Source organism: Spinacia oleracea, chromosome 5 (assembly GCF_020520425.1).
Source record: "Spinacia oleracea cultivar Varoflay chromosome 5, BTI_SOV_V1, whole genome shotgun sequence".
NCBI lineage: Eukaryota > Viridiplantae > Streptophyta > Magnoliopsida > Caryophyllales > Amaranthaceae > Spinacia > Spinacia oleracea.
This window is the reverse complement of record NC_079491.1, coordinates 50,690,210-50,701,032: the sequence shown is the minus strand read 5'-3', so window position 1 is coordinate 50,701,032 and position 10,823 is coordinate 50,690,210. Positions and strand designations below refer to the sequence as shown.

General features: G+C 34.9%; 1 protein-coding gene across 1 annotated transcript; it reads right to left on the bottom strand.

Moving 5' to 3' along the window:
* Positions 1-982: 982 nt before the first annotated feature.
* Positions 983-9,115, bottom strand: LOC110796352 (BTB/POZ domain-containing protein At1g30440). The gene is made up of 5 exons (XM_056827972.1): positions 8,982-9,115; positions 8,229-8,649; positions 7,125-7,194; positions 4,301-5,518; positions 983-1,800 (listed from the first exon to the last, which is right to left on the bottom strand). Exons 2-5 carry the CDS (start codon positions 8,285-8,287, stop codon positions 1,258-1,260), a joined length of 1,890 nt encoding a protein of 629 aa, XP_056683950.1. The 5' UTR covers positions 8,288-8,649; positions 8,982-9,115; the 3' UTR covers positions 983-1,257.
* Between the last annotated feature and the right edge of the window lie 1,708 nt (positions 9,116-10,823).

The following is a 10,823-nucleotide window of genomic DNA, read 5'->3' as shown; positions in this document are numbered from 1 at the left end:
TCGGTTGGTTCTAATGCCTTATCCAAAGAGTCATGGTATTTCGAAACCGACCCTTAAATGTTTGGTGGCTACTCCTTTTAAAATTCAATGTTTAAAGCCATAGGGGCACCCTTTTTATTGAATTTAGATTTTCAAATGCTCAAAAACCGATTAACATCACTAAATGATTCTCGAAGTTGGCTCCCGTTGAGCATGGAATTGTAAAAATTAAGTCAACTCTTGTCAATCATATTTTTTGACAAATTGGTCAAAGTTCGGTGCATTTGGTCATATTAAAACGAATTTGGCTAAGTCACTAAAACTTAAATTTCAAAATCGAATTTTCCAGTAAAACTTCCAAGCCCTAAAAAAGGAAGAAATCAGCAACCCCCTACAGTAACTTCATGGTCAAGTTTTTTTAAAGCATAACCTAACTACTTGTGATTAAATTACTTTTAATTTCTTCCATGCAACATTCATGACCCTTTTGTTAAACCACAATACTACAAAAATAAATTTAATTCAGTTTCAAAAAACAAATGCTTTATCATCAAAACAACTGAAAACATAAACATCACCTACATAAAAAGCAATCAAAACTTCCCCTCAACAATTCTTATAGCGGCTACTTTTGTGTAAAATTGTTTTACCGAAAAGACCACTTTGATTGTTTAACTAATTGGTTCTATTGCATAACTAATTAGTTTAATTGCATAACTAAATGGTTTCATTGCATAACTAATTGGTTTCAATGCTTAACTAATTGGATGCAGTGCTTAACTAATTGATTTCATTGCCTAACTTATATGACACCAAGGTAATCTTTTGTGTAAGAGCGCCTTATATAAAAGTTTGTATTCTTATAGATACCTCTCAAATCCATTCTCCTACTCCCCTCCAAATTCGCTCACCTGTTAGAACCTTAGGAATTACTCTATCGCATAATAATAGCTTGGAGCAACCAGTTGCATTGACCAAGTTGTCTAGGTCAAACACAATCATGAGATCAAACTTACATACAATGATAGATTTGAAGTTTAAACAAATATTTTCTCATAACACTAAATGCCCTAAGAAGAATACACACGAGATTAATACAGCTTGTATGTATGTAGTCCATCTTGATTACAAAAGGTGTAGTCACAAGTAAAGATGGGGTAGAATCACTATTACACAATCGAGGAGACTCTAGTCTAGTTCAAGAGACAGAAAGATAAATCACTATTACACAATCAAGGGCTTTCGAAAATAAATCAAGGAATCGTAGAAGACAAGGGATTACAAGTTCTTTCTTTGCTTCCCTTGCTTTTCCTTCAATTTGTCAACTTTCCCGCTCATAATGCTACTTTGGTTACTGACAGACCCTTGTTCAGCACTACACATTTGTGACTTCAATCTGAAACCTAACTTCTTAGACACGTTACCCCAAGTGCTCAAAGCCTTTCCTCTACCAAGTTTTTCTATTTCATGTCTCATGTTTGAGCACTCCTGTTCGAGCTCAGAAACCCGCATTCTCATGTTATCCATTCCAACCTTCAATACCTGATTCTCTCTTACTGCTGTAGCCCAACCTCCTCCTTCATTGGATCCAACCGCACCACTTCTCAATTGTCTTGAGCCTTCAAGGTTTTCTGAAACTAAGAAACAGCCAGCAATCGAGTTTCTAAGCTGCAGCTGCTCGAAGAAGAGAACTTGTACTACTATTCTTAGGGGTAACCTCTCATTCTGGGCAGCATGGGTGCAAGCTTCCAACGAGAGTTTCTGACAGTCCATTAGCCTACACAGCTCTTCTCTCTCTGATTCTGATAACCAAGGGTGTGACTGTAATATCAAAATCCATCATTACATACAACTGCTTGATTAGAAATACACCCATACAAATAATTTCATAAAAAACACTAACACCTAAGGAGAAAGATCAAGAGAAGAAAGGAACAATGGAAGCACGATGTACGTATCTAATCAGAATACTGAGACCAGCAAATATGGACTGTTCTCACATTATCTTTCCTACAACTTTCTACTTAAATAAATTTTCTATATGAATAATATAAGATGAAAATCTCTTGACTCGGCAAATCCAATAGCAAACACGATTCATTTTTTAATAACTCTTCTTAATATCTAATGAAACTCAAATAGATAACAGCTCAAAAATCTCAAATTAACAGAAAACCAAGACGTTTTTTTGTCATGCATATTGATGATAATAAAATCAACCTTGAGTATTTTGATACTTCTGCTACTTAATACTATTAAAAACTAATTCATACAAATCACTGGAAAATTCAATTAAAAAAATACAGAGTATGGGAGTATGACTATTGAGTACCTACAAAATCAAAACAAACTGCCGAGTAATCTAATGATGATAAATAAAATTGTAAAAACGATAATAAATTGAAAAGAATAAAATAACTTAATAAAATTTAAAAATGAAAATAAAAATAAAAATACAAAATTAAAAAGTGAAGTGATAGTCAGCGGGGGGGAAGGTATCAAGTGTATTTTGTTTTAAGAAGAAAGTTGAGTTTATATAAAATGATAAATGAGTATTTTATTTTTCTCAAACCCTATCGATTTACTAAGTACTTTTTGTCTTAAAATATTTTTAGCAAACTGTGTTTTATATATACATTGATTTTATCATTTTCTCAAAAAACACATAATATTTGATCACGAAGTGAATTTTATCTGCTTACCGTATTATCTTTTTACTAACTTTTTTTTGAAAATAACTAATACTAGACTTTCCTACATGGACGCTCCCAATACTCTTGCAAAATCTCCCCTTTATACATATATATAAAGACTTTCCTATATATATATATATATATATATATATATATATATATATATATATATATATATATATATATATTAGAGGAAGGATCATATGAGACGTACAAATTAGGTGAGAAGCGTGAGAAACATTTACAACCGTCGATCAACCAAGTCTAGCGGATGTTATTAATCCCGTGCAATTGTTCAACAATTTCCCAACCGTCACTTTCAATATTTGGTAGTTAGCTGACTTAGCTCTAGCAATCTCACGTGATGTCAAATTTTCAAACCCTCTTTTTTTTTCTTTTTTTTCTTTTTTCTCCCCCTTTATCTCATCTCTATCAACCTGCTGCTTGAGCTGCTCAACAATGGCGCCCAAATCCCATTTTTTCTTAATTCTCTTACATCCCACAATATCATGCACATATGCTCATAAAAGAGGACTTTTTGTGCTTGTGGATTTCCTATTTCATGACCATTTTTTATATTTCAAGCTTGAAGGTGACCCATTGTTAAAGAATAATCTTAATTTTCGAAGGTTATACTATCTATGATGTATCTTGAAGGTAATTCTGATGTATCTCCAATAACTTTTTGATGTATCTCTAATGCATTGTTAAAGAATAATATTAACGTATTTGTGTTTTTCATGGATGAGAAGGATGGAGATGGAGGAGATAGAAAGAGGGAGTATGGTTTGTTCTTTTATTTTGGTCTGTTATGTTATGACAGAGGAAGTAGCTAGCTGGAGGTAGGAGACGAAAGGTTTAGCATGAGTCACGTGGGAAACTTGCCAGCAAGTTACAACGATAAAGCACGGGTAAAATAAAGCCGCCCGATCAATTTAATCCAAGGGCTGAGATCACTTCTCAGTTCTCAAGCTTCTCACCTAATATCACTTCTCACTGGATCCCTCCCCTATACATATATATATATATATATATATATATATATATATAATTATTCAAAATGACCTTTGAACAAATAGGCTATAACTAAGGGATTGGAGCAACATTATACCCTAAGGTGATATTTGAGCTCTGTCAGAAATAAAAGAGGTAATAACGACTTTCGATATGCATATCCCCTTCTACTCAGTTTGAGGCAAAGAAGATTAACCTCCAAAAGGTATTTTGATTTGTAATCAACAAGGTAACCAGATTCTATGGGAGGAAAAGCAATAGTACTCCCTCCGTCTAATACTCGCCTCACTTTCCTTATCAACCTTCCCTTAATACTCGCCCCATTTCTATAAATGACAATATTATATAATTTTCTCACTTAACCATGGACCTACATATATTCCTATTTCCTTAAGAAGCATTAAAAAATTCAATCTACCCCCACCCCATCCCTTTATTTGACACTTTTCTCACTAACTATATTAAAAAAATACCCCACTATCAACTAACACCTAATAAATTAATAAGTCAATTAAATTACCTAAAACTTTGTGTCGGTCGGTCAAACTGAGGCGAGTATTAAGGGACAGAGGGAGTATTATAAAATAAAAAGAATAACATAAAATAAAAATTACCTTTAGATAAATGTCAATAGCACGATATAGGCCATCATCCAAGGGCCTTGCAAACTCGGGAACAGCTCCAGCAAGGGCTTGAAATTTAGGATGCTTCAGATTAATGTCGGGTGCCACCTCAGCAAGGTACCCATCAATCAATTTAGCAACCATTGTGATAGGGGTCAAAGAAGGTGAGCCTATCAATTGTCCATCATCAATAGAACAAGGGGAATCATTCCCATTAGCCTGATCCATGGTCAGAAAGTGCTCGAGAATCCTTTGTACACAATCCACATTATATAGAGTTTCCATTGAATAAGAAAAATTAGGCATCAAAAGATCTTCCAAATTTGCTTGATCAAGTTGCATTCCCACTCTCTTCTCTAAGGTTGATATGCAAGTTGTATCTGATCGAAGTATCATGGCTGTTCGAAGGAGACCAAAAAGGAACTTGGTTGAGACAAGCCCCTTCTGCAAGGGAAGCAATTGGTTAATCTCTTCAACCAATAACTTCTGATCTTCTTCAGACGGTGGACTTGACATAGATGGAGGCCCAATGCGGGAGCTGGAATCACTTTGTCGCCGGTTTAATCCAGGTAGATATCTTTTGGCATAATAAGCAATGGAACCAGAAATAATCTCTGATTTGATACCCCGAGATTCCATGGTTGATATTAACCTCTTGTAAAGAGGGAAACTCAAAGTGGACACATCATCATACCACCAATCCGAGCTCGAATGTTTAGGTCTAGCACCTGTGCTAATGCCATTCCACAAAACACTGCCACCAGGACTTTGCATTGGCCCACCGCGCTCCACAACAGGCCAGCCAAATAGATTGGGGTCGGTGCTTGTCTTGACAGCTAACGATTCAATACATCTCTTTGTAATATGGAGTTGATCAGCAACAGGAAGTATGTCATCACAACTTTGAAGAGCTCTTAAGGACTCTTTCCAACTCTTCAGAACCACTTGAGTAAAGAACATTTCTGTTTGAAAAATTAGATTACCTTCTCCATACTCTTCAGTCATCTCAAGATGTTCAGCAGCACAACGCAAGTACACAACATTTGAGGCTGTCAGTTCAAGTTTCACCCCGTAGCAGAACTTGGCAACAAGTTCAAACATTTTAGCTCCACCGGGCAAATCACTTAAGCTTATTACAGAACCCTCCTCTCCTTCATCGGCTTCAGCGATGGATCTTTCCATGACACCACTCCGTGACAGTAGAGGAAACTGCAGCAGAATATATTTGAAAATATGTCACAATGGATATTAAAGATTTATTGTTGGATGTTTATTTACTTTTTGGATAGCAATTCGTTATAATTGATAACGTAGAGAAGCTTAGCAACAATAAATTGACAAGGCGATAAATCCAGCACACCCTCATTATCAACCAGGACCATTCATGCTGAACGACTCTGAACCATCAACGAACTTCAGTGAGAAGATCACGAGGCAAAAAAAGCGTACATAAGTTCACTGGCAAGAATGTCATAAAATAAGGAAAAAAAATGCTGATAGAGCCTATTCCAAGTCACAAATATTGCATTTAGCATGTAAAACCGAATATGCAAGTGTCAACACTTTTCATTTTAATATTCTGACGATGAGTTCATAAACAGTATTTTGGTCTTGTGATGATCAAGTGATTTCTTGGTACGCTATTCAAACCTCCAATTGCAGTTTAAAAAAATGTGTACATTTGTTAGGCAACGAAAAAGGAAGAGGGGACTAGAACTGTGGACATTCATGTTGGATTATCAACTGAAATGTTTCTAGCAAGAAGCAAATTTGGCACAAATAGACAGACAAGATCTCTTGAAAATTGATTTCCATCAAATTCTGAATGGACATTTTAACAGATTCATACTTCAAGACTGCTAAAAGTGCTAATATCAATAATGGTTTAGCCACCTTCCTGAAATGTCAACTAGTAATAAGTATTAAGAAAGGTAAATGACATTTAATACCAAAGGCTGAGTTTCTCTAGACCAACATGTTGACTAATTCTATCTCCATTGAGATACTTCCATGAGGATTACAGATTTACAGCTTGAACTTGGTGCATATTGCATAAATAAACAACCTTTTCTTACAAAAAGTTCAAAATATTTACATGATAAAATAAATAATGCTAAATGAAAAGAGTAAAGAAATAGACCCGAAACTCCAAAAGTTTCCAAAATTAACTACTCCGTAGTATTCTTTTTCAGCCAAGCTAGAGATGAGATTTTATAGACTTGTCTTGTTGTAAACCTGAATATTTTCTGTTCCTTATTACTGCTGGTGAATTTAGATACATCATACATGTGTCATTAACAAGATTAAAGTGATATTTGACATGTTCCTACATATTATATCTTTGACAATTTTGTACATAGTACCTACCATGTCTTTGAACACAATCCTACAGTACATAATGCAAGCAGGGAATCAAATTTATAGGCTTCAAGCAAGCTATAATGTATTGGCCAAAAGTTCATGCACCCCCAGATAATTGTCACTATGATATTGCAAGTTGAGTAACAACTTTGCAGTTAAAATCTCGATGGGGGTAGTAATAACGATATTATAGGTTAAAGCCATAAAACCACTGCTCCTATGAACCATGTTTTTTACCAAACATGTCAATTTTGTAATCAAAATATCAAACACTTCTCCAATGTCCAAGCAGGGAAAGCATATTTATGTAATCATGTTATCAGCGAAAACAAATTACACATAAAAATCAATTTAAATGTTTCCACTGGAAAATAAAGATGGTTAACTGGTAGCAAGTTAAATGAATTCAAAAGGAGGTTGCCAAAAGAAAATTTACAAAGGAGGAGCAAATAACCTTGTGAAGATGGAACGACATTTCTCCAACTTCAACGGCAATATCACTTGGAAGACCAGTTGTGCAAAACCTATAATTGGCAAAGATCAATTATTAAAAGTATAAAACCAGGCAAGATACTTGATTCAGATTCCTAAAATAATACGCGAGAATCCAATGGTTACCACTGCTCATATAAATATATAATAGCACAAACAATAACAAGTTCCTTGAGTATTGGATATAAGTGTACCAGTCCATGAATTAGGTGAGATGCTGAGGCATATGTGAGAGTTTCATATCCACCATGATTGAGTAATTTTAAAGATATAAGGAGCACAATGAAACAATTCTAAACAAAACAATGTTTATAATGCAATTTCCTAAAAACCTAAGGATACTCCCAGAGGTTCCATCAAGACAAAGAGGACAGTTTGGTTTGAAGGAGAAACAATTACTATTAATCAATACTCATTGACCTGATAACCTCTATCTCACTTCTCTAATGATTCCCCCCTTACGCTGCTGCTCGGTAGACTTTTGATATCATACACCTAGCATTTCTCTTCTTCCTCCTACGTCCACTCTGCCATCCATTACTACCGTGAGTCCGCTTAGGACATTTCTAAAGATATGAGTGTCAAACAAGGGCGATATCCTAATTCAGACACTAGACACATTCACGAAACAAAATCCTAATGCTAAAGGAACCTCACATATAACTTTTGCATTACAAGCACTCATACATATATTATAGATTGAATAATTGCAAGTTCTACACAAAATACTGATTTGAAAGTCCGACAATGATACGGAAAACAAACTCTTGAGCCAAAGTCACATAGCCAACAGTTAGCAACATGATGAAGCCACGCAACAGTCTCTTCCGTGCACTAACAAGCAAGAATACACCTTAGTTCTAACAAGAAGCCCGATAATATAATAATTTTTCCTTGCTCCGAAAAACACTGCTAGATATATTGTTACTTAGAAAACACCACCAACACAATACAGAAACAAAAATTACAACAATCTTAACCCTTAGAGTTAATCAGGATGTTCACAGTAATTACATAAATGAATTAAAAATACTTAAAACTGAAATAGAAATCATAAAAAACATACCATGCTTGCCCTTTTCTCTGAAATGCATCATTCTTAGATCCCAACTTCACACAAGCCATTTTTGCCACAATGTCCACCAAAAATTTCACTATACCAACTTCAAATGAAATTTACCAAAATTGCAGAAAACCCAGATGGATTAAAAAGCCAGAAGATTCAAAATATCAAAAATTGCAGAGAATGTACCCTCTTATCTCTCAATTCTGCCTTGAACTCAACCCCAAACCTCAAAAAAAGATGATCGAAAACCCCAAATTTCTAGCAAATCCATGAGTAAAGAAGCAAAACCCAGTTCATTCAAATCACAGAAAAAACTGCTAAAACACGCAAACCCCAAATCTGGTAGTAAAACTAATCTACCTTACCAAACAAGCCGGAAAAAAAATTACAGGAATTAGGTCAACCCCTCCAAAATTCTTCCCTGAAAATAGAAAACAAAAAACAAACAAACAACCCAACTCAGACTAGAAGAACAAGGGACAGAAGATTCCAAAATTGGCGTTTATAAAATGGAATATTAATCATTACAGTATATTAAAGTAAAAGAGAAAGAAGGGAACAAAGAGACAGCGGTTTGCTGTAGCTTTTTGTGGCTTCTTATGGCAATTAAAAATGGTTTACAGATGGTAATTATTGTAGCACGAAGAAAAGGATAAAGCCATAAAGGGGACGCAAAGCTCCGCAAAATGGTAATTATTAAGTGGGTTTTGGAAAACTTGAACATGCGTATTAATGGCAGCTTTGGAAACTTACCAAAAATTATTCAGTAACCTCCCTTTTTGGGTGAGCATGTGGGTGTTTTTTTTTGCCTTCATAAGTACTCATGTTTTTCTTGAAATTAGCTACTTAGATTCTTTTTACTATGCGTTTGAAATTCTTGTACAAAGTAAAAATTGATATATCCTCAAGGATAATTATATCAGTGTTTTCCACAAGAACTTTCCCCTATTGAGAGTTTTAATCAGGGCCGGTCCTGACTTTTTTGTGGCCTATGGGCGAAACAAAAAAAATTGAGGGCCTTACTTTTAAAGGTACACGGACAAAAAAATTGCTAGTAGATATGATGTACTTTTTTATTGAAGAAATGTATGTAAAAAATTGGCATTTCACTTCGTAAGTCTTAATACTACTGCCAAGAAAAAATTAACTCTATCACAAAATATGAAGGCTTGAATACTTTTGACCCTATGCCATTAAACATGAGTTATAGCCTAATAATCAAGCTAATGTAAGACAAAGTCTACACTACTTAACCTCTTCAAATCTCAAAATTGGATGAAAGAATTTTTTTGAGTAATTGAAGGATAATGAAATTTAAAATTGAAAACGACAATGATGTACGTAGTAGCAGACCATTTAGCAAGTCGGTAATAATTTTGGAACTACAATAAACTAAAATTAAATTAATTCTAAATTTCATAATAAAATAAGGAGTGTGATTAGATTAACAAAGAAAAAAACATTATGATATAAGGATTGTACATAGCTCTACTTTTAGTTTTCATTTGGATTCAAATTTGGTGACAGAATATCATTACATACTTAGAAAATGAGAAATAAAAAAAAATGGAAAAAATCAAAGAAAAGTAACACTGGCAGGATTTGAACCCGTGTGGGTAGTCTGCCATCTAACGCATAGAAACAGTGGGCTGCACTGCCTAACGCATAGAAATTTGCATGGAATAGTATTTAATCTGAATTTTTTCCTGGGGCCTAGGGCGACGGCCCCTTATGCCCTGCCCTAGGTTTTAATAGAATTGTTATAATCATCGCTTAGCAAACGTGGTCATCCATTAGTAGTCCAAAAAGTTTAAAAAGAGTCTGGCCCAGTCAGGTCGAATTTTGGACATAATCGGAGTTACTAGAATTTATAAGTCTAAGGATCCACGAAATTGTCGGTATTTTCAACCTCCATCTTTTTTTAGAAGGGTCCAAAATCCGGCCCAATCCGCAAATAGGAGTTTTAGTCAATTTAATGAGGCTTGTCCGCCAAATTTTACTTGCATTATTAGCCCATTTGCATTGTAAAAGAGTTCATTGCTTCCCTTTGCGTCCAATTCTCTTGCATGAGTCCAAGTGCATTGCATAGTCCATTGACCTAAGTCCATTGCATGTTCTCGGGCCCAAAGCTCGAGTACAAGTCCAAAGTCTGTGTCTATTCCGCTGTTGACGTTCATGTTGTTAGGCCCATGCATGAGTCCATTTTGCATTCATTCATTCATTCATTCATTCATTCATTCATTTGCATCCATATTCTTTTATTTAAATTTTTTTCTTTTTAAACTTTTCATTTTCGCCTATTTTTCTACTTACCCTATAATTTTCCTTAGGAGTGCATTTCGTTTCTTCATAGGTGAATCGAGTCATCGTGGATAGAAAGCCTGGAGGCAGGTTAGTTCGGGTTGAATCATTGGAAAATCTACCAATTTGGGTACATAAGAGGAATCATTCTCGAACTATTGTCATTACCAATCATTTTGACTTCGGTTTCCATGAAACCACGGGTCAGGACCATGAGTTTCCCGAACCATAAGTCACGACTACTGATAAGCGGGTTTTTAACCCACTTTAGATTGTGTTTATAGATGGACTTTA

Excerpts from the sequence above, each read along its gene's own strand:
- LOC110796352 (XM_056827972.1), bottom strand. The coding sequence starts at position 8,287 with ATGGCTTGTGTGAAGTTGGGATCTAAGAATGATGCATTTCAGAGAAAA. Across the intron at positions 5,519-7,124 it reads TGTCGTTCCATCTTCACAAG|TTTCCTCTACTGTCACGGAG; the intron begins GTTATTTGCTCC and ends ATTCTGCTGCAG. Across the intron at positions 1,801-4,300 it reads CTATTGACATTTATCTAAAG|TCACACCCTTGGTTATCAGA; the intron begins GTAATTTTTATT and ends TTGATATTACAG.